Consider the following 24,496-nt stretch of genomic DNA (forward strand, 5'->3'; position numbering starts at 1 on the left):
TACTGATGCACACGCACACATCCCGAGAAACAACAAATGCAACTAGTGTTCATTATCAGCAATACAGTAGATACAATGACACTCCAAATAGGAACACGAAAAAACAAATCAAAACCACTTCTATTTGAGATAATTAGGGACTTAACATACAGACACACACACGCAAATATAGGTTTAAACTCAAGAGAAATCACCTAATTTCATAGCTATGGAAGTGGCAATCATCATTTAGCAGCTTATCTATGATACATTCAAGAAAGAAATGATACGACTTATTAATTGCCCCATTAAGCTAGACAAAACCTCGGCCATTATTAAATACATTTTAGTTGTTGTTTTTTTTTCTTTTTCTTTTTTTGTTCTTTTTTTTAAATACACCCCCCATCTGCGACTATGTTCTAAGTGAGGTTTATGCGAACAGAGTAGCTACCTTGCTCAGGAAATGAATTACAGTCTTTGGTGCTGCCAAGCAACTTCATTTGAAATTAAAGACGAAAATATACACAAATAACTAAGAAACAAAAGAATAAAACACACATGAATATCTACATATATAGATATATGGTATATTGACTAGTGAAACCTGCTCCCTCCGTGTATATATTTATGTGTGTATATATCTATATATATATATCCTCCCTGACGGAATGTTTAAAAGAAGCATTCGACACCGAGAAGCCTTTAGCCATTAACAAATGTAAAGGGAAAAGTTAACTTTGTCACACATGCATAAATGAGAGAATTACACAGAATTACCTCACACCTCATCAAGCATTGGTACTATATACTCTAGCTCTATAATATACGTCCATATATGTTTGTATATCGAATACTGCATGGTTTGCTCAGGTTTAGAAAAATCCATACTGTGAATTAATTTGCATTGTTTTCCAGACCTAGTCAAAGCCATGCCCACACACGTCTAAACATCGAAGAAACAAAGTGGAAACAAATGATATTGGTGATAAATATGGGACAGAGTGAGGAGAGAAAGGCGACCATTTAGATTGTATTGCAGTTTCGTCAAACAGTACAAATACTGTTAGTAAGAAGAGTTTCACGAAATAGAAAGTGATTATCAAATATGAAGCAATACTCATTACTTGCACTTTAAACACTAGTTCATTCGGAAAATTAAAGTTTTTTGTTTTTTTTACCTATAAATTAAACTGCAAAGCATTCTCAACAGCAAAGCATGCTGTTTTTCTTGCATCAACGGAAAAAGAATGTACAACACTGAAATATACACCGACTCCGAAGTATATGCACCGCTCTCTGCGATACATCACATCCATGCAGGCTATGTGCAATTATATATATACATATATATATAATATATATATATATATATTCATATACTCACACATAGGATGCATCGAGCGATTAGAATTTCAAGTGCTGCAGTCCAGTACATTAATAGTCTTGTATATAGTCATATATAAGTAGTAACATGAACAATATGTAAGGCACTATGGTTGGGGACAGTTATACAATGCAGCGAGTCTTGTGAAACAAACGATGCGATCAATGCCTGCGCATCGTTCAGTTTACACTTTTGCTCATGCAAGAACACATGCAGCGTGAGGAACGACCCTATTTAAATCGCATGAATGACCTTTGACATTGCGAACACCAAAAGACACTGAAAAAGTACAAATACTCGGAACTAGGTACAACATACACCGTAGACGACATCTGGCAATCTAGAGCTAGAGACGGGGATGGCTTTACAAATATGGATGTGTCTTGCTCATGTAAGAAGGCAATATAGAAAAATAGCTGGGATCGGGGGTGCAACATCAAACTATTTAACACCACCCCAATTATTTACCTGTTTTGAGGAGTATTCGTAGAAGATCCAATGCAAAGGTATATCAAATGTGCAAAACACATTAAGTGTGAGTTTAACTAGTCATTCATTCATTCACACATTATTTCCTTCAGATTTTTGCCCAAATCATCTCTGACATCGGAACTCTCACTATTTCTTTTTTTTTTTTTTTTTTTAAAGCTTGAAGTTCAATTACACCCACGTTGACATGATTCAAAAAATAGCTTGCTTTCTCTGTGGTTGTGCCATGGTTTTTGGAAATGAAAAACCATGTTGCTTGTGGTTTAAGACAGAATTTGCCCCGTGCACCTAGCCCTCGGGTAGTGAGAAGAGAACCTGGGCACCCATGCTCAGATGTAGGGATACTGGTTTATTTTGGTGGGACTGAGAGGGAAACTGGCATAGGCAGGCGAGGCTATGTAAGAATGCGTCGGGAAGAGGGGCTTGAATTGGCCTTGGGGGTGCAAGGTGGGGGATGGCAAAAGCCGGGGGTTGATGCCAACTGTGACCTGATGCACGATGCCCGCCGGGTGAGAGATGCCGTAAGCGGGCTGAATGACGGGACGTGACGCACCAGGTGAGGCCAACAGGTGGGCCACCGGTGCAGTTGTGACCAGTGGACCAGATGGGGGATAGGACAACAATGTGGGTTGGGAATGCGGGTGTCCACCAAGGTGGGGGTGGCCTGCAGAGTGGGTTGGACTGCTGTGGGACAAGGTGAACGTGGGCCCGTGAATGGTGGGGGGGATAAAAGCCTGTGGTCGCCGGTGGGCAAAGTTGCCGTTCCATTCTTGGTGACAAGAAGTGAAATGTTGGACCTAAAAGAGCAATCAATGGAATAGTTTTCAGTAATACACTTATTGCCTTTCCTTTGCCAGCAGATGGTGGTGTATACCAATTTTTATAATGCAAGTGTCAAACTAGTACACTGCACGTAGGGAAAAATATGGCACAATGGTATTAAAAAAAAATCCTAATGTATTTCAAAATGGAACTTTAAGTTTCTCAAAGACACAGATGGTTTTACCTGACCTAAGGTAAATACAGCAACATTTTTGCATTTTACTGGATTAAAAAGTTTTAACAGGCTGTACACACAGCTACTAAGCTTCTTTCTAAAAGAGTTTGGTCTAATTTCATGTTTTCACATTTGTACTTAAAAATGATCAAGGTATAAGCTTCTTTCTACACTGTTTGATCTTAGGTTATGGTTTGAATGTTTTATTTTTTTAAAAAAATATGATTCTTCCATAATCCACTACTTACCTTACTTTAAGGATCACTGATCCATGTGACCGTTTTCACTTTTCCTCAGACAAAGTTGTTTTACTTAGTTCATTCATATTTTGGTAAACCTCCACAGTGGTCCAAAAAATGTTTACTGGCATGTGTGCATGTGGGTGTGCCTGTGACATGACGCAAGTTCTCACCTGCCCAAAGCTGATGGGTTGCTGCTGTTGAGGCTGGAATGAAGGGGTGACCTTTTGGGAGCGGTTGAGGAGAGGAGTGGAGTGGTGATGATGTCGCCCAAAAGGGCCTCTCCCCTTGGACTGGTATGAAGACTCCAGAACTGTGCAAGAAGTAGCAATAAAAAGATCAGTACTTAATTGACGAATATAAATATGTTTTCTACAAAGACAGAAAGAGCAAAAGCAAGTCACTGCTAAATGTAGATGGCATTAAACAACAATTGTGGCAGGAGGCTTTATCAGTTTGTCAGTTAGATAGGCTCCAAATTTTCAACGTGGCAGCATTGGTCCTCTGAATGTGATCTCTATGATTATAAATAGAAATGTTTGTGGGATCAGAGAGGAACTGGTAACTAAGCTCTTTCATAGAGCTTATAGTGAGGCCAGATCATCAGCTATAAATATAGCTGGTAGCTCCGGAATAACAAGCTGTGCCCTTTTATGCGGGGCCACAGTTGCTGGTTGGAGGTGAGACATGACTTTGACATGAAAGGTGATATGACTGAATGATTTCAGTGAAGGATTTACATAGCAACGTGCCCTACCCCCCACTTTTAAAATACAAAAATAGTGTGAAGGGGGTTGGTGTTAACTAAACATTCAATGAAAAGACATTTACGTCCCGCTGGCCACAGCTGTTATAAACCCTACGCATGGCGTGTGCAAATCTTTCACAGCCGAATGAATTAAAAATTCAAACTTTTGTGTTGATGACAGCCAGGAAACGTGTTTGCTGGTAAGCATACATTTTTTTTTTTTTTAAATATTTCATTCGAAGCCAATCCCACATGCCATGTGTAGCTTCACGAAGCTTACGCCCACACAGATAGACGGGCTACCAGCTTCAGTTTGGAATTTAACTATCGGCAGGAAATATCCATTCCAAAGATGGGCTCAGATCAATCAGTCAGGTCACCCATAATCACCTGGGAGAACCTCTGTAGCCGACTAAGATGGCGTAATCCCAGGCCATGTGACCTGTAGAGCAGACAGCAGCAGTGATGACTAGACTTTTGAGCTATCATGACCTAGCACTCACTGCTCTCAGGTATGGCTGAGTAAGTAATCCATGGTTCAATACATGCTTAACTATATCGACACAAAAATCTACACGAGTCAATTTTAGGTGGACTATCAAACCATTATTACATTATTAATACATGTGCGTGCCCATTTTATATGGTCAATGTTACCTGTGTTGCCAGGTGTTTCATTGACAGCCGTGTTGTTGTTCTGTACCCTCATTGGTGGTACAGCGGCCGTACGCACTGTTGGTTTGCTAGACTCGGTTTCCAGGGCAACACATGTAACATGAGACTTGCAATTCTGATTGCTGTCAGCGATGTAACGCCGCTCGGGGAAAGGACTGTTGTTATTTCCGTTGGAGGCAGATATGATGTTCACTGTGTCGCAACCACTCTCTTGCTCATCGTCAGACATACTGTTGGAGCAAGAAAAGAAGAAATAGGTGATTAACAACCCTTTGCTGTTTTGACTTAAGATCCAACTCAAACGTTGTTGCTCAGCGCAGAATTGTTGTGATGGTCAGATTGGATCATACCTGTTAGTATGTTTGCAGGGTGACGTGCTAGACTGCACAGAAGCTGAAGATCTAGTACTGAGCGTGCTGTCGGGGCTGCTGAGGGAACAGACCCTCTCCATACTAACGGTGCTTTGACATGCCTCACAATCTGCGCTTCCTTTACATCTAAAGAAGACGAAAAAATAAATTACAACTGAGCTAAAGCTCATTTTTCTTAAAGGACCTAGATCTTTTTACTCACTCTCCCATCGAGTGCCTTGGTGCGCCCTCCTCTTCATCACTACTGATGCTGATGACGCTTACAGAGGGGCTAGTTAGCTCGGAGATCACCATGGGCTGCCGTTGTTCTTGTGAAACCGAAAGGTCCTCGCAGTCTGGCTCTACCTTACAGCAGTTGTCATCCTCTTCTTCTTCCGCCCGCTCCGTTCCATGCTCCTGTACGATAGCATGCCCGTCATCAGGGCACCTAGGTTCTTCGTCTGCTGCCTCTTGCACATTCTTTGCTGTATCAACCATCTTTGGGGACTGGCAAGGTAAATTTTGGATGTTTGTGTTTTGGAAAAAGCTGCAGCCTCTGCGGGATGGAAAAAAGAAACATCACTCGACTCTTCATCGTATCCACTGATATTTAACAAGGTGTTTTCTCACTCATTCACTCCAGCAAAATTGAAAATCCCTTTCCTGATACGGCAATTGTTTTAGGGCATTTCGACTGAGATTTTAAAACATTGAAAATATTGTGATGAGTGAAAATAAACACTAAACATACAAACAATAACGGTTATTTCCCTCAGAAATAGTTTTGAGCTCTTTCCCTTCTTCAGTAAAAAGCATTAGAATGTGGGTTGGTTTCACCCAAATTACTGGTTTCAGTTCCATGCGAAAAAAAAGACAATCATTCATGCTCACACTCATACCTAGGGTCAATTTAGAGTGATAGTTTGGACATTCTTCCCCTCGTTGTTACCAAGCCAAGATTTTAACCATTTTTAGCACAATAATAAAATGTGATGCATTGTATCACCTCACTTTAATTGAATTGTATACACAGAGAACAACATTCCACCAGACATACCTGTTGTTACCAGGCTTCGCCCTCTTGTTGGCAGCAGGCTGCGGCCACACCACATGTGCAATGCCTATGTTTATTGGCTGATGGGCGGACATGGTCATTTGGTTGGTTAAAAATGGTTGAGGGTGTGGAATCATGGAGCCGTAATGGTTACCATGGGGACGTACTTTCCTGTATTAAGAAACAGAACATTGCACATTGAGCCAAAACCCTTTAGCACCATTACTGACAAAATGCTCTCATTCCCAAAGGACACCCATATGACTCACCAATCGTTAATATTCAAGGGAGACAGTTTTCTGTGTTGCAGCGCAACCAAATGCCACACGATCGAATTACAACTTAAGCTTATGATACTTAATTGTTTCCAATGTATTCATGTATTATACATCATAAATGTTGTCAAACTATTGACTTAAGACCATGTCGTTAGAAAGTATGACGTACAAATTAGATTAAGCTTACCCCCAGTCACCCACTCTCGGTGGGCCCGCCACCGTCTCTGACGCCAATGTGGTTTGTGGTGGGGGAACTGATGTCACCTGCTGCCAAGTGGGCACCAAAATCTGCTGGGCTCTATTCGACCAGGCCTGTTTAAGAGCAGATTATGTTTATTTTATCGATGATCAATGTCAAATACAACTGTGACGGCAATACCTGTGTAATTACTCCTGGTCGAATTTGGATGGGCTGGATTGGGGGTGCTTGAGTGACCAAGGGTACGGATGTCTCCATTCTAACAGAGTAGCCAGCTGGTTTCACAGTGTTGGTGGGTATTCCTACAGACCAACCACATGGGAAATCTGGTTTCAGTTGGTTTCTTAATTTGAAAGAACCATTGCTTTCAACCTTCTCTATATATACAAAGTGCTTTGCCCTTATGTATTGAATGAGTACTGAAGAAAAAAAACTGATTGATTAGTTAAATGAAACCTACGACATGTAAGAGTTCAGAATAAATTACCAGCCAAGTATTTAAGCTAAACTGAAATTGTACACATTCTACCTTGGATGGTGGGAGGACATAAGATGAGTGCCTGTTGAAATGAATCGTTGGCTCCAAACTGTCCACTTGCTGTTTGCAATGGTATTGCAGGGTGCAACACTGAAGGGGCAGATGGCCCCAATGCCTTTTGCAAAAAAAGAAAAAAGACTTTAGTCAAAATTATACAATTGTAAAAAGCTGAATAAACCACACATAAAAACAAATTTACAAATTTAAGTACAGTTAAACTGTTTAACAATTTTAAATTGAATGAAATGTTATAAAACGGGGACGAAGTAATGTTTGACAAAATACAAAAATTAGATATTGAGAGATATTGAGAACTGGGCCTATATTGTTCTTCAAATACTTTTGCATGGGTACACATGATTGTGAGCAGAGGGGAGCACATCAGAAGGTTAAAGTACTAATACAATTAAAATAAATGTCCCGACTGAAGCAGCACAGTTTACTCAATATATCATCTGAGAGTTAGATGATGTGGCGACACACAAGAGGTTTCTTGCTTGTAAAATTCAAATGTCAGCCTTGCATTGTTTTAAAATTGACAATTTATGCGAAAATTGATTTTTTTAATTGCCTTTATCAATTAAATTATGAATGTCGAGCCTCCGGAAAGTCTGTCCATCCATGAAGTGTGAAATTAAACCACAAAGTCTCTTCAATTCTTATGGGAGATGCTAATTTCCAACAAAAACAACTCTGAAATTTGATTTATCGTTACAATAGTAAGAATGCCTCTCTCTCCCTCTCTCTCGCTAAAGTTAATTTCTCACCCTAATTTCAAGACTGGTGTCATAAAGTGGCACTGAGAGCTAAAGGGGTCAGGCCCTTTTTTCTCCTCTCCAACAACACAGGCTTGCAACGTTGCCATGACCTCAGCAATATGACGTGATTCTGTCGCTATGGCAGCAGAGCTACACCGCAGTAAGATGGGCAAGTATGCATTTATGAAAGCATCAAGGGCCAGCAGATTTTTAAATATTGACAGTTTGTACAACATAACGTTTAGTTTTTTTTAAATATATGTATTTCTAACCCATGAAAATTATCCTATTAGAAATTTCTTCAGCAATATTATTTCAAAATATAAATACATCATGTTCCAATAAGCTTTTGTTCATTTTCCTCAATCCTTAGGTTTACCCTGATTGTATTTTGAAAAATCTTTTGATGCCAATAACCAGCACGACCCTAATTTAAGGGATAAAATCACTTGGTGGGAAATTTCTTTTCAGATATCTCTGAACCTGAGGTAAAAACAATTTGTAAAGTTAACACATCATGGACAGCTTACTTGAGGATGGACGACAGTCATTTTGCTGAATGGGTGGTTGACTGCAGCTGCAGCAGTAGTGGCTCCAGGTCTGACGAAGGGTCCCTTACTTCTGTTGGTGGCCTCATATGTGTTGGGACGGGTTGAGCAAATATCCATGATGTGGAAACATGACTTCACACTGTGTGCAAGAGTTAAAGGGGTCAAAATGATGTGCAACATGCCATCATGTCCACAGAAGTGAGTTACAAAAGGACTCACTGGTTGCTATGAGGGAAGTCCAGCAAGTGTTGCATTGTGACAAAGGAGTGACTGAGAGCTTCGGCCGGTGCGATCCTCTCCTCTGCATCAATGAGCAACATCTTCTTCAGCAGACACACAAACTCTCGGCGGTCTGCCTTTTCTGCGAGCAAGTCGCTGCCTTCCAAATTCATTACCAGATTCACCTGTGACAAAAATATTTTAATATAGAATTACTATGTTGAACCTTATTGGAAGAACACCAGTTCAAGGAAGGTGAATTGAACATACGTGTACAATGTCAGCCAAACAACTGAAGATGTACTTTCTCGCTTCCTTCGACTTCATCCCCGTCTCGGTTTCATGCTCATCTGTAGACTGAAGAGAAAAGATATGTTTAACAACAGAGTTGTGGTGAAACAAAACAAGGAATCGAAGTTTCATACTTCTGTTGTTTAGTGAAAAACTGTTCACCTTTATCCTCCAGACTGCATAAGGCGAGTCAGACTCTCTGCAAAAGAAACGTGCCGTCTTCGTTCCTGCATTCAGTAAATGTTCTCCAGGCAAACCTTGTGTTTGAGAAATGTAGCGAATCTACAGATGGGAGGATTGTAGAGAGAGAAAGAGACAAAATGAATATCATTTATATCAATAGTTACTCTATCAAACCAGTGAACAAAATTAAAATGCCAAAAATAATTTAGCATCCAGACAGTCACTGTGCTCCGTACCATCATTTAAAAGGTCAACAACAGTGACATCATTCTGTTAAGTCCCTGAGAGTCAGAGTCCACTGGGTGTGGAGCATCTACGTCAAGCATCATAGACCTTGGCGAGTGCGGGTCATGTGAATCAGTTAAACCCAAATATCCCTGTGCTGTCTGACAGGTGTCAGGGTCTTTGCGTGTTATCTTCAATAATAAGGTCCTTCTGCGTTATATTCTAGATGCCTTGCTTGGTAATGATTGCTCTTCAGTGGAGTGTATTACACACACACACACACACACACACAGCGCACATACGCACAGGTTTATGAGAGGAGGCCAGTGAGAAGCCAAATGACGTCAATCACACTGAAGTGTTAAGGACAACAAACATTAGAGATTCAACGCTGCAAAGTAGAAAGTCACCTAGTGCTAGAGATGTGTCACACTATGTCAATCAATGTAGCACCAGCATAACACTTAATATGATGAAATCCCGTTATGTCACAGTCTTTGTGTATGCCAGTATGGCAGAAATTAACTGTAACATTGCTACAAATTCAGCTACCAAGGAATTTGTTTTTGAAATTGAAAAACATCAGTACAATGGTAGTGTGGGACAAAAGGAGGATATAGAAAAGTCTAGTTTCAGTTTGCCGTGACTATAAAACAAGGCTATAAAACATTTTTAGCAACAAGGAAGGACACAATGACATTGTTGAACAGTCTTCAAAAGGAGTTTTGCGATGTACAACGACAATTTTGCGACTCTCCATTTGAGAGTTAGACATGCATAACTGCAGAGCCCCCAGAAGACGCAAAACATTCCGAGAACCTTGAATCTAAAGGTAGATGCGAATCAAGTGGATTTGCAACATTCTATTGCGAAAACTTTAAACAAATTTACAACAGGGTTATACAGTACAATGGCTCAATGTATACAAATATAGTGTACCTGTAACTGCGCTAAAAATATTTGGCATCTGAGGGTTTATTGCAAGCCACGAGAATATTACGGAAACATTTAAGGTGACTTTCTGGTCAGGGCAGTTACTGAGCCCTAGTGAAATATTTGTCGGAGCCTGGTGTATAAATAAGAAATGTGTCTGCGTCTGGGCTTTACGTAAGCATGTTACTTGTGGCCAAAAAAAAAATTATGAAAGATGAAGCAGCATATAAACAAAGAGGACAACATTTTTGTTGATGTTTAAAAAAAACAGACGCGTTTCTAACACTAGGCTAGTGTATCTAAACCTGAACTAAAGTGTGGTGTAATAAAGGATGAGGAAAGCAAGAACTAAGAGGGTCTGAGTTATAAATACAGTTGCTGTGTAAGAAGGAACCTGACCCCACGAAGAAAGATAAGTAGAAGACGAAACGGAAAGGGTGGCTCTACATAGATGTCTCACCTCTCTCTCGGGACAAGTGGATGACATCAAGCCAGCAATCAACTACTTTACAGTGGCCTCCATTTTATTCAACTTTCTATTTTCACTTTTCCTCAGGTGAACATCCCCACAACAAATAAAACACCACAAATTTGAAAATAAATGTTCCTTCAGTCATTGTTTAATCTCTGTGTTTTTGTTTTTGTTTTATTAAATGCGGACAATTGCTCGTGTTTGTAGCCCTTCTACATACACAAGTTGTTGATCTGAAAACCAAATGATTTTAAATGAAAACATTGTCAATTGTTAAGGATGCCAAAACTTTTCCATAGTAGTGCTAAATGAGCCGTTTAAATTTAAGGCTTTCAGTATTATGTTGTAAAACAATAACATTTATTTGTTTTGGGTGGAAAATACAGTTTTTAAAAAATCCTAAATTAAAGATTTACACTCACATCAGATAAAATCTCAAAAGTCCCATCTCACTGCCTTGCTTCCTTCTCACACACCTATTTTTGGCATCATTCATCCAACCTCCTCTGCCCATCTGACATTTCAGACACTAAAGGAGATTCTCTCTTCCTGACACGAGAATGCTCTCCAGCTCTCCAACAAACAAACAAAAAAACACCCAAACATGCTGCTAGTCTACTGCAAATTAAGATTTTGACATTGATATTAACATTTGACATTTGATTTGTTAATAACTAAGTAAGGGAAAGCTTTTTTTAGTGCTGTTGAGTGATCTGGCCTTCCCCTGACCTAGGGATAATGAAAAATTAAGGTGGGTTGTAAAAATAAATGGCTTGTTAGTATTGGGTGCAGGTAGGCTGAGCGTCATCTGGTAGGTGCGGTATGGTATACAGAGGCTTTGCTGGCAGGCTTTGAGGGGATAGGGGAAAGCGGCTCAACATAAGCCCTGATCAGTCTGGTCTCAGGAAGACGCTGTCAGGGGTCCACTGAGAGGAGACCAACCCATTTCCCTTCAGTTTCACAGACACCCTCTGATTGTTAAATAGAGTAATTTTACTCTTTCAGACAAAGACTGTTTTGTCATAGGACACTATCCCATAGATATTTAAATCATTCTTTTGCAACATAATGCATGTCTATTGTTGTTCAATCATTAGGCCATCTCATTATATGTGCATAGAAATGCTGCATCGACTAATAGCACAAAATTCAGCAAATATTTAAAACAGAATCGAATGGAAACTCTGAATGATTGTGGACTGTAAAAATTGGAAAGCCGGAATGGACCCTGGAAAATAAAACTTAGGATGGAGGAAATGAAGGGGAAAATGAATGGAAGGTGGAATTACAGTGTAATTCTGCCCTGACAAGACACGTGGACAGCGCAAATGTTGGCTAGTATGAAAGACGGGGAAAATAGGAGGGGAGGCAAACTATTTTTAGCTACATCTCTTTGTGTCGAATAAGGTTGGCTTCATTTGAGCCATGGAAATAATAATAAAATTAAAAAATATAGAAAATAATATACTCCAAAATAAAAGAACATGCAGAAACCCAACAATTAAATGGAGAAAATAAATATATTATATAGTATAAAGGAAACGCAGCAAGTATATAAACCCTTGGGTGAGTTTGAGTGCTTACCTGGTCATATTCCAAGGCCCCAGGGTAAAGCGGCCAGCCCAGAAAAAGCTCAGCTATCACACAGCCCAAGGACCACATGTCTATGGCTTCACAAAATGGCAATCCCAAAATAATCTCTGGAGCCCTGCAGAAAACATTTTTTTAAATTACCTTCAAAGAATTATTTTTAAAGTTTTCATGTAACATGGCAAACTTCAACAACACAAACATGACCAAATTCCATTTTTTCTTTCAGCAATTGCTTTTAGGACAAGATAACTTATAATAATAATAATACAAAATATCCTGTCTTTTCAGATAATGGATGTCAGGTGATTTACATAGCACTCATTATGTGTTAAGCCAGAGTGGTCACGCATGAGCAGCCAGGGCCAGTGGGTAAGGAGGTCGGCCAGGCTGGAATGCGAGCCTGGACAATGTTAAAATCTTCTCTGCTCAGGCAGGAAAGGAGCATTAGTATGTCTGTTACATTTAATTATCATTGTTTTAGATACAACCAAAGATGGCGTCTGTTAGTATATTAGTGTGTCTGCCAAATATAGCCCAAAAATACTACACAACAGGCTGTTGGTGATCAGACAGAGAAAAAATACCACAGATCGCACCTGAGTATTAGTTGCAAGACCGAGTCAAACTATGAAGTGCGACCAGTGAACAAACAGTATAATACCCCGAGCCTACTGATAAAAAAAACAAAAAGACAAAGGCTCCAAAAACATTCAGCTTCCTTAACTAGCGGAATAATCGTTAAAAACCTACATGAAATGACAGAACAAACCACTGATTGGTACTATATGCCTAAAGTCATGACACCAAAAAGCTCATCAATCATGTATGTAGCACAACTATTTTTGTTTCCGTTTACAGATCTTTAAGTGAGGCTGTTATCTCACACTCCAGAAATAGCTCCCTCATCCTTACCCGTGTCCTATTGAGGAGGACCGATATTTAAGGTGCCGGCAAAAAAGTATGGCAACACATGGGGGAGGGCTATTGTATGCTTTTGCTTACCTAGGCCTTAAATACCTTGTTCTGATTAATACTTTCAGAGAAACAGGTTGACATGAGCTTCCATATAAATAATGTAGAGCTGTAAAAGACTAACCTCATTATGAGGGGAAGAGGCCTGTTTATGCACATCTCTTCTATACAAATTATTTTCATATGCAAACCTTTAGGTCATTCAGCATTATTAAGTGGAACACCGTCAGCAGTTCCACGCTGATCAGCCTAGGCATTGGATTAAGGGTACAAGGCTTGGGCGTGTGTGTGACCAATGTAAACCCCTTAATGCGCTGACATGGAGCCAAAGTTAAACATTTTTTGTCCCAGTTGAGACTGACTTTTTCCCTCCTACTATAGATAGTCAATTACAAATTCTGAATAGAAGATACAAAAGACGTGCATTTCACAGGATGGCTAAGTTGCAACATTTTAATTAGAAATCTACATCTAAGTAGTAGCGTTTAGAAGCAGTCCATTAGTAGCTGCTTAGTTTATCAATGGTATCATTTTCACAGGATGGTGTCTTTGTAACATGTTTATTATAGAAAGTTTGCACAGGAATTTCCAAGGCTGCATCAACAAGGGTACATTCAATCTTCCAATCGCTGCATGATTGTGCACACGTATTTCTGTGCAGGCCAAAACCTTTGATTGTGACTGCCAAAAATTACAGAGGCCTTTAGTCATGACCAATCTCATTTTCAAAGTGAAACCTGCCGAATGTTCCTTCTACATGTAGCCCTAAAGCCATTTATTTATTGCAAGACCAGTAACACACTGTGAGGAATGCAAAGCTGAGCTGTCCAGTTTTCATTCCCCCTCATTATGTTCACAATGGTTGTTATGCCACCAACTCAGGCATGAAAACAAACACTAGGTAAGCATTTATTGAGAAATGAAAGTGTAGAAGCTTTATCATGATACATATTACATTGAAAAGGGAGGTAAACCAAAATGCAGGGAATTCTGTTTGCCGATTGGTCTGCGTTCAAACTGGATTTGGAACAAAATATAAATTTGTCAACAAATCGCAGCGCAAAACGTCCCAATATGCATCAAGTTGGAAAGAAATGGATCGCAAAACTGTAATAGGAAGTTTTTTTTCAAACTCCAGTGGTATGTGGCTGCTTAGTTGGTTGGCAGGATGTTGTGCAACATGAGACATTTCCTTGTTTTGACAGAGGAAGGACATTTTTAACCCAGCAGCTTTACCTCCAAAAGACATGACTGCTTACTAGCAATTGCGTCAAAGGAAAATGTTAATACATTGAAACTATGTCATAACAACAGCCCAAAAAAGTTTTGATTATAGCATTGTACTCACCTATAGTACCGAGACTGAAGGTACGTGGAGCAGACTGCTTTGGAGACGTGGCTGGCAGAGCCAAAATCTATCACCTTCACCCTGTAGGGTTGTCTCACCGGATCCACCAGCATAATGTTCTCAGGTTTGAGGTCTGCATGAATCAGACCCATACTTTTCAACTTTTTTAATGCTGTGGCCACCTGTTGTAGTACAGGCCTGATAACTTTCAGGGGCAGCGGACTAAACTTGTTCTGCTTCAGAAAATCATACAGGTTCTGCTCGAGCATCTCAAACACAAGGCAGGTGTGGCTGCGGTGTTGGAAGCATTCAAAGGCTCGCACCAGATTGTGTTGGTCTGCATTTTCCCCACTCAGACGAGCAAGAATGCCGACTTCGATTTGACCTTGCCGAGCGTAAGACGGGTGGTTTTTCAGGATCTTTACGGCCACTACCTCACCCGTGCCTCTTTTCCAGCACTTTACAACCTGTCCAAATGTGCCGCGGCCCAAGAAATCGAGCACTTCATAAGTATTCTTCAGGGAGCAAAGCACCTCATGTTGTATGACCTGATAGTCCCCGTCACATCCTCCCGCTCCCCTTGCTGCACCAACACCCACGGGCCCAACCACTTGCTTGGAAGTCCCCCCTGCTCCCCCCACGGCTGCAGGCGCGGTCGCAGCTGCTGCGTTTCCTACATTCGTTGTGTGCAACATGGCAGGCAACATTGAAAGTTCCTCCACAATCTGCATGGTGCTCCCTCGATTATCCAGCTCCTCACTTTTACGTTTCAGTCCACATCGCTGAGAGCCGTCATCCGAGTTCAAACCTCCAGAGTCGGTTTCTGTGTCACCTTCGTCCTCCTCTTCCCCACCTCCCTCAACTCCTCCACTGCAGCCCTCTCCCCTTCCCCCTCCTCCTGCCCCTGTTGCTCCACTGCTGCCCCCACTTGCTGTGACTGTCTTTTGTGGCCGATGTTGTTCCTGGTTCTGGTTATAGACAACCCCAGTGTTCTGGCGCTGCTGGACCTCAGCTGGGCCTGATTCGTCACCTCGTTTCACGGGCTGTTGTCTCTGGACGCCCAGCACGATCACCGTCTTGACAGGATAAACTTGTCCTCCGAACACTTTCGAGCCCGCCGTCAAGTCTTGGCTCAAGAGCGGGCGGACTTTCGTCGGGTTCACGATACCAAGGATTCGTCTGTTCACATAAGCCCGCGTATGTGCTCTCTCATGGTACACACAGCTGGGCTCAACTTTGAGTTTCTTCCCACTGCTAAAGGCACTTGTCTGGGTTTGATAAATGTGTGGTGGGTAAACCAAGACTTGTGAGGCCATACCTGGTAGAGAAAGAGTAGAAAAAAAATATTTCAGTATTGTCACGCTGATATGTGGATAAATAAGTGTTATAGAAAAATGCCATGCATAGCTCCCAAAAAATAAATATACAAGTGCAGTAACTCAGGGTTCAAAAAGTTCCATCTTTGGTACGCAGAGTTAACCAAATAAGGATTGCTAAAACACCAAGCTTCTTTCTTCTCTGTGAGATAGCAAATTATAATTATAAGCACTGCTTTAGTGTTTACCAAATGCAAAGTTGTAAATTATTTCATGTATTACTAGAAAAACGAGAGTTTTGCCAGATGCTGTCTTTTTAGGTTTATATTTCTGTAAGCAATATCTTTGTAATTTCTATCACTCTGAAAATGGCACACCCTTTCATCAATACGAAGAGAGTGAGCTGCACTTGAGTGCTTGAGAACACCTTTGACTCACATTCATCCACACTGAGCCCACCAACACCTCCACACATACGATGACTAACATTGCAATGGTTGGCCTGACCTTTCCCTGTGGTTGCAATACATCCTACTTCATGTCTCCGGGCAACCAATAGGGAGGCATAACATCAGAGGATGATAACCAGACAAAAATAAAGTCACAAGGCATCAAGAGGTACAGATGGTCACCGCCCACATACACACGTGTGCATTTCATGTTTACTGAGTCCTTTGGGACTATTTTATCTGATGATCTAATAAACATTTAAATTGGTAACAAAGTACAATTCGGTTACTAATAAGCCATTTTATTAATAAAGTGACCAGTGTCTGGAGACATTGTGGGCTATTCATGACCTACTTTCATTCTGGGAAACCTCGTTCTCAAAGTTTCATGCACTTTTAATGACATGTGGTTAAATACGTATGCGTCCCTACTCTTTTCTATCTTTAATATCAATAATATTAGTGCTTTAACCCCGAAAATGCAAATTATACTATAAGATATGCAAAGTGGGCTTTTCAGAATAATATACATAATAGATATGGACTAGAGACGTATGAATATTAATACATACGTAACCTACAATATAATACTGCTGAAATCTTACTGACCATCCGCACGGGTTAAGCATTTTTCTGTAATCTGGTCAATTTCATACATAGCAAGGTGGTGGTAACAATGGTTGAAGACATTATGCCCAAATCCTTTGTTTAACATACAATATATACACTGTAATAACATCGTTGTAAATACAAGATATCTGCTGCTACTATGTATAAAGCAAAAAAAAGAAAAAAATTCATTTACAAATCAAAGAAATGTCACACAAAGGATTTAAATTGCATCTTTATGTGCCGTACGCTGCTTAAACTAAGAACAGGGCAATGGAAAGAAAGGCACAAGTGTATATAAGCAGTAAAAAAGCCAAAGCAGCAATTTAGACACTATATTTAGCCATATTTCCGACCCTTCAGGCAAACATTTTTCAAAAATGTGACTGTTCAAACTAAGAAGCAGAAAATGTGAGCGGAATCATTTTTTATATTTTATAATGGAAAAGAATGGAGTGTGTGGAAAGGAAAACAAGGTTCGTTTCTCTGAACATTAACATTTTCCAGTTATTAGAATTTCAATTTAATTCGATTTAAATTGTGCTTTAAGAACATAAGAACAATGGCACAGATAAATAAATCTTGTATATAGACAAGAAAAAAAATAGTTATACTGTAAAATATAAAGCATCACCAGCCATAACAAGGATGTCAGAAACATTTGAATGAAAGTACTGTATGGGCTGCCAAAGTTTTGCTATGATTGTTTTGACAACAAGGACCGGCTGTTCCATGTGGTTTAGTGGTCCAGTTAATAATCTTAAATGAATCAATGTTCCAAATCTGAATTCATCCAGGGTCATATTAAAATGTGAGACAAAGGAGATGTTTTAGAAATTTGTGTGGGTTGGAAAATAAAATGTAAAATTGAATAACAGCATTGTCATCTGCAAATGAGCATAGAAAAAGTGAATAAAATTGGTTTTCTTTGGAGCAAATCAGGTTTAACCATACTTAATAGTATTTGTTAACATGCCTGAAGGTTCTGACCAAAGGGCCACTTTTCAAGAAAAGACACTTTTTTTCTGGAGATAAACAAATAAGCTCTTTTATTCGTGGAAATTAAATATTGGAAATAAATGTTCTGAAGCTTGTTTGGTTTGGTTTGGTTTGGTTTTCATTGTAATATTTGCTTTAAAAAGGGGGTGGCAAGTTGAATTTCTATTGATACAATTCAAAATTTCAAATGAAGTGCAATTTACTCAACCTGAGTTTAGTCTTTTCCATCATAATTTTGTTGTGATTTGCAGTGCCTGATTCCAAACAAAAATAAAAACAAACCTGATCTTTATTTAGGTCAACCATAGAAGCCATAATGCTTATTTAGTCTGAAGAACAGAAACAGCCAGAGGTGGCATGATATTGGTTTCCCACTTGGAAAACCTTGCATAAAAGTCTCATCATCCAGCAGGATATAACCATAACCAAGTCTTTCCTCTGGGACCACCCATGAAGTTCCTGATTTAAAACCCTTAGAAAAGCAGCTCGGCAGAGAGGCGCCTCTACTTACACCCGCAAAAACATATAATGTACTTAAATTATGAAATGTTGGATACGAAAAAAGAAGCAGGCCTTTCATTGGAGGGACGGAAAAAGAATAGCGGCTGTTTCTATTATTATGAGCAGAAGCCAGATATACTCTCATGGTGGACCATGAGGCTCCTACTGTAGCATTGCATTACAGCTTTCAAAGCTCCAGGCAAGATAATTACTCATGGGTGACCTTTTGACTGTAGTTCCACTCGAAAACTAGAAGAAAATGAACATTAGACACCTGTCAGCAACGCGCAAGTGGTACTGAAGGCATAAATAAAGTCCATTCAATATAGAAAACTGTAACTGGAATAAAAACCAACCGATGACTGGAGTATACATACATACAAGATTAAAATAAATATGTAATACCCAAATGCTAAAATAGCTTATTCAGAGAGGAAACACCACTAAAACCGCAATGAACACATCACAACACCTCATCTCAGGTTAAGTTGCTATTGTGGATGCAAAACAGATTCCCATTGCCAATGTCTGGTTGCGCTTCTTGGAAAGCAGGGGCCACAAACTCTGGTCCTCAAGGACAGTCTGTATTCAACATCTCCTTTCTCCAACACACATGACCCTGATCATTATCACGCTTCTGGTGAGACTGCTAAGGAGTGAATCATTTAATTCAAGTGAGCTGAGTTGGCGCCCCCTGCTTTAACGGCTACAGGGTTATTGAGACAGAATCAAGAATACTGCTGCTAGTTGCATCCAATAAGCGTCCACAGATTCAGTTTAGTAAAATGGATGAATAATGCATTATAACGCCAATCGTGAGTTGCGTTAAAAAGAGGGAGAGAAAGATCATTCATCTTCCTGACCACTTAACCACACAAGGGCCGTGGGGGTGCTGCAGACTACAATTCCATCAAATTCATTATATTCAATCATTACATTGTATTAGAAGTTTGACATGTTTCAGGGCATTTAAGTATTGAAAACTAAACCTTAGAATATATGCAAAAAGTAGGCTAACAAGGGGAAAAACAAATGATGGGCATGATGTGGTTGACCTCACAACTTAAAGTGAGATAAAAGCTCCTGTGTTCACTCTGCACATAACAGTGAAGCAGATGACAACAACATGCAGCATCAATCCCCACCATGTTAAAGGGAAATTGAAATCGAAACAAAAAATGGGTTCGATGTGGTAGTCAAAAGTACTTTTTTAAATTTCTTAACATTAAGTGATGCATTTGAATAAATATACCTTTTAATATGCACATAATGCATGGGTAGTTTGCTGATTTAAGTATGGCTCATCCAATCAATTCTTCTACCTTTTTTTTTTTTAATAAAAGGATGGATGCTGCATTCACAGCTCAACGACCTCACAACACTCACAATGTCTCGTGAAAAAGATCTTTGGTCAAAGGCGTCTCTATTTTCTGAGGAATGTGAGCACATGCCATTTCAATTGTAAACTTATGACTAACGTTTACAAGTCCTGGGCTTGTTAGATTAGTTCTCGTACACAGTCAATATACAGAGTGCCCCGAATGTTCCACCATTCGGCCATGGAGGGGGTCACAGCATAAACGGACATCTGTGTACTATAGGGGACAGCTGGAACAAAGAGGCAGCCTAACACTTTCAACTAACACTACTGCGTGACACGTGATGCCTTTAATTATGGAACACTTAAAGGCATTCTAAAAATCCCACACTGGGTGGGCACTGGTTGTTTGGTTGGATAATAACAAACACACCCGACCAGAGTGCAAGAAGGTATTTTTCAAGGCACAGGGGTGACTATCGTAAAGTAATTGTGTGCACTGTACATGATTATTCAAAACAAGGTGTTAATAAATTCTCATCAGGCCTGGGAGAGTGGGTGACTCAAAATGCATTACAACATCAAAATGGTGATGTAACCATGGCACAAAAACAGATTAGACTGTTACATTATGTGTGTAGTGCTTTTTGTGTAATTTTTTTAGCCTGAAAATCAAAAAGCAAGTCTTAACTGCATTTAATAATGTCTTCGATACTAATAGTATGAGCTGATTAGTACTAGAAAGTTACAAATTAATTTGGAAGCGGTCGTAGTCTCACTTTAACAAATCTGCATTCAAAATTACTCAGAATACGAATGAAAACAAAAACATTTAATATTCCAATCCAATTATCTGGCAGATTTTAAAATAAATCATGTGCCTCAGCCTTATGGTACGAGGAATCTTTAATGTTTACTTTTGGTGGATGTGTTCCACCCATCTGTGCAGCTTTCCACAGAAATTCCGAGCTGGTCATGGTGCTCGGTGCAATATTTTCCAACTCGAATGGAGCAGAGGCAAATGAGAAACCATTTGTTATATTCAGGCACATGTGACAGGCCAAGTATAGGGTAATATGAAGAGCTGAAAGTTCCATGCCATGGATAGCCTATAGAAGTGTAGACACGTGCCCAGACAAGACCATCCAAAAAGATTAAGATAATAATGTGCTGCTGTACTGTCGTAAACATTTTAAACACAGTAAACCATGTCATAAACATTTTAAACAAAATAAGCCATGGGAAGGAGCATCTTTTACTGAGAAGCAAAGAAAAGCATTGCCAAGTAAACTGGAACGAATCTGAGAAACTGAAACCTTCTTCGAATTTAAGTCACTGTAGGAAAAAACATGGGAATAAGAAGAATTAATGCAGTAAATGCAGTCATTTGAAAATGTTGATTTAAGCCACAAATACATAGTCATGCATCAATTTAAGAGTTCTGAGATTTGAGTCACTGCTTCTTCTAATCTTGAATAAATAGAGTAGAAATCCACTCCCCATTAGGCTACCATTAATTTGCCATTAATTTGCCTGCAGTGGAGGAAAAATAAATTAGATACTATGATTTTTTGTGATCACGTATTTTCCTAAGAAAGTTAAAGAAAAAAATTGGACGATCACCTTTGGAGTGATGTATAAAACCATATATCAGGATGTGTTTTTTTGCCAATTGAATACAATCATAGGCTTTGATAAAGACAACAATCCCAGTGAAGGATGAAACAATTTCAAAGCGGCGGACAAAATTGAAATTCTGAAGAGGTTGCAATTTGTGAGGTTGATAGAGAAGCAGCTCGTGGGAGACACTGTGACTAAGAGTGTAATCTGTGAAAAGACACGAGCCATTACCCAGTTTTGCATTAAAAGACCCCAGGCCCTTCGATGAAAGAAGCGGCAGTAGATGGGATGTTTTTTTTTTCAAGCTTTGCTTTGGCTTTTTTTTCCCCAAAGAAAATCTTCATCCATTCCGTTGTCAAGCAAGGCAAGCCAGCGATTGCAGATATGAATCACCAAACCAGCACCTCAAAACACTTACCCAAATGATAACAGTCAAAGGAGACAATAACCATCACAAAGTCTTCAACTGTGATTTTTTTGCAAGAGAAAGTTGAGGTTGATTTAAATAAACCACAAATTCAGGAAAGATAGGTTAAAATGTAAAATATTTATACTTGACATTTTATTTAGATACTGTATGTTGTGAATTTACAAAACTACAGATTACTTTTTCTAATTAACAAAGCATGAAGAATTGAATTGCATTGACATACATTTTAATGGGAACATTATTTTAGATGTGTTTTGAGGTACAAGAATGGTCAGGGAACTTAGTAATCATTGACAAACACCACTATCGTATATGGTGATCAATTACAAAGGAAGAGATACATATTTTTTTTTTAATTATATCAACAATAACTACTGTTGGGCATCAAAATTGTTAAATCAATTCAAAAGACACTACTTGGCTGCAACATGACGAGAGACTTTTGATTTAGAGAACTAGTTTTACTGTCTGGGACAAAATAATAACTTCTTAAATTGTGCGACATCAACTCAGAACGAGACTTTTGGTCAATCCAACATTATTTTGCACATTATGTTGTTACAAGTACTGAGAGGTATTGCCAACAGCTCTCAAGAGATTTCCTCAATTAAACATGAATCAATTACTCATTGTTAGTTTTTTTTTCCTTCCTGTTGATCAAGTTAATAGTAGGATTACATCCCATAAATGTGACATTCTCTATATCGCACATCCTTTTTAGGGTCACAGGATACGGGGGCCTAGTTCAGGTTGACCCCTTAGAAAAGTCAGCCTATATCCTGGTTGACATTCAGTCACAGTGCCATGAAATAAAAAAGTTGACATTCCAAATCAAGCCGATTCTAAAAAGAAAATTGAGTTGGAACTTTGTATTTGAATGTTGTTTCTATAAAGATAGATTTGTCCCTAAAACGTACGAGTAATGCAAAATATGTATCACTTTTAGATACTAAAGATTAATGATTCTTGTAACGTATTGGTTCTTTCTAGTTTCCATTATTTCTGATTTGTCTACAGTCGTATGAAACATCTAGTTGCAGGTTTATTATGATGTATCACAATGTATAACAATTTGCAATACTTTAGAATGTACCCAGACGTGACTGTTTATATATTTATATTACTTATTTATGTTTTACTTGGAAAACGCACTTTGTGGAGTGACACCACCAATTTTGTTAGATGTGGCTGTGTATAAAGACTTGATTCGATTTTATTTGATGATGTGGATGGATCATGAAATATAATATGCTATGTTTATAAGCATATATATAGTTGAAAACAGATCAGAAGAAAAAAACTAAATACGTGTTGTGCGCCCGAGGGTGGGTGAGTAGCAAAAAACAGCTGGTGGCCGTGAAATGAAAAACATTCGGTCACGTTTTTATGTCTCCTATTCCGATCATCAAAATACACATTTGCTAGTTAAAACTACTCAATGTTATTATTATTCGGAAACAATCTTTCAAAACGAATTTAGCTAAAGAACAAGAGAATATATGCGCACTCAGTCACTGGCTTGGCTCAAAGGTCTTCCGTGTTTGTGCTTATACTTGCCTGTCGACTTCTGAAAACGGAAACCCAAGTACAAATTTGACATTGAAAAGAGAAATTGACTCACAGTTCGCAAAAATTCGCTCCTTTTAATCCGTTTTGTGGAAATTTCTAATCAAAGACGTCATCGCAGCGTATAAATTGATGGTTCCCCTGACAACCTACAAGTAAAACAAGTACCCAAGACTATCGCGTTAATAGAATTCCAACGTCACGCTCACGTAAGCGAACAAGGAATTTTTCAACACGTGAAGTTGTAAACATCTAACCACCTAAATTGTTGACTTAGAATAAAGTCAAGCTCATATGTTAACGCCGATCAGTCAATCTCCATCTGGCCAAGTTTGTTGATAAGTTACTGCACTGTTACGTCACGATCAACTGGTTTTAAAATGTGCGTTCAATCGCCCCCATCGTGCTCTTCTCCACTTACCTTCACATAGAGTCGCTATAAATGTAATCCAGGGCTTCTCTGAGCATGTTACGGATTTATAAATCCATAGCATGCACAGTTCGCCTGCACTGCTGCCATCTTGTCCTAGACGACAGGAAGGGAGCGCTCCCCCTCAGAAACGCCACCATCTCCCACATCGCAAACTGAATCCCGCATATGAAGATCCAGAAATATCAAGCCGTGTTCGGCCGAGGGCTACGCAGTTCTAATGTGTCTCCCACCATTTAGGGGGAGGTAGCCCATCTAGGAAAGGGTGTTCTTACCCCCGTCTAGATGCGCGGCTCCGCAGCCCTGCTAGTGTCCAACATGTCTCTTTCCCCTATCTTCAACCTAACAGTGAATGTTTTTGAGCTGACGGCATTGGCCAGACCAAAGTAATCAACTACCGAAAAAGATCGATGCAAAACAGACGCACACACGTCCAAACGTAAATTTCGATTTTATCTAAAGATGGTATATATAATTTGCTTATATATTCTGTACAAACACAAGATTTGTGAGAATTTGGCGTAGTTTAATCATAAAAAAATGAATGGTCGATGACTCTGTGATTTTCTTCTCTTGACTAATTTTTGGGTCGTTGGACAAGTACACGTACACACACGCGCGTGCCTTTCGTAGTTGTCCTATGTCTCACCCTACCGGTCGGAGATGGAAACAGCAAGCCCTACAAACAATGACGCGCAATGGTCAGGAAATTGGAGCTGTGGAAATCCCCATGACACATTGTGGCAATTCCAGGATTTAGAGTGGAAGGTTTGTACAGCCCAC

The 24,496-nt window shown here is 39.5% G+C and overlaps 1 protein-coding gene across 2 annotated transcripts; it reads right to left on the reverse strand.

Annotated features, from left to right (window-relative positions):
- Positions 1–455: 455 nt before the first annotated feature.
- On the reverse strand, positions 456–24,037 carry hipk3b (homeodomain interacting protein kinase 3b). 2 transcript variants are annotated; one of them, XM_077712596.1, is made up of 16 exons: positions 23,705–24,037; positions 14,476–15,793; positions 12,147–12,270; positions 8,912–9,031; positions 8,729–8,815; positions 8,459–8,643; positions 8,219–8,378; positions 6,922–7,045; positions 6,573–6,694; positions 6,381–6,505; positions 5,919–6,086; positions 5,085–5,417; positions 4,862–5,008; positions 4,494–4,741; positions 3,262–3,401; positions 456–2,649 (listed from the first exon to the last, which is right to left on the reverse strand). In XM_077712596.1, exons 1-16 carry the CDS (start codon positions 23,775–23,777, stop codon positions 2,182–2,184), a joined length of 3,942 nt encoding a protein of 1,313 aa, XP_077568722.1. In that variant the 5' UTR covers positions 23,778–24,037; the 3' UTR covers positions 456–2,181. The 2 variants fall into 2 exon arrangements, with proteins under 2 accessions (XP_077568722.1, XP_077568723.1); XM_077712597.1 differs by lacking the exon at positions 23,705–24,037 and adding an exon at positions 23,339–23,622.
- Between the last annotated feature and the right edge of the window lie 459 nt (positions 24,038–24,496).

The sequence above is a fragment of the Stigmatopora nigra genome, chromosome 3, assembly GCF_051989575.1.
Source record: "Stigmatopora nigra isolate UIUO_SnigA chromosome 3, RoL_Snig_1.1, whole genome shotgun sequence".
NCBI classification, from domain to species: Eukaryota; Metazoa; Chordata; class Actinopteri; order Syngnathiformes; family Syngnathidae; genus Stigmatopora; species Stigmatopora nigra.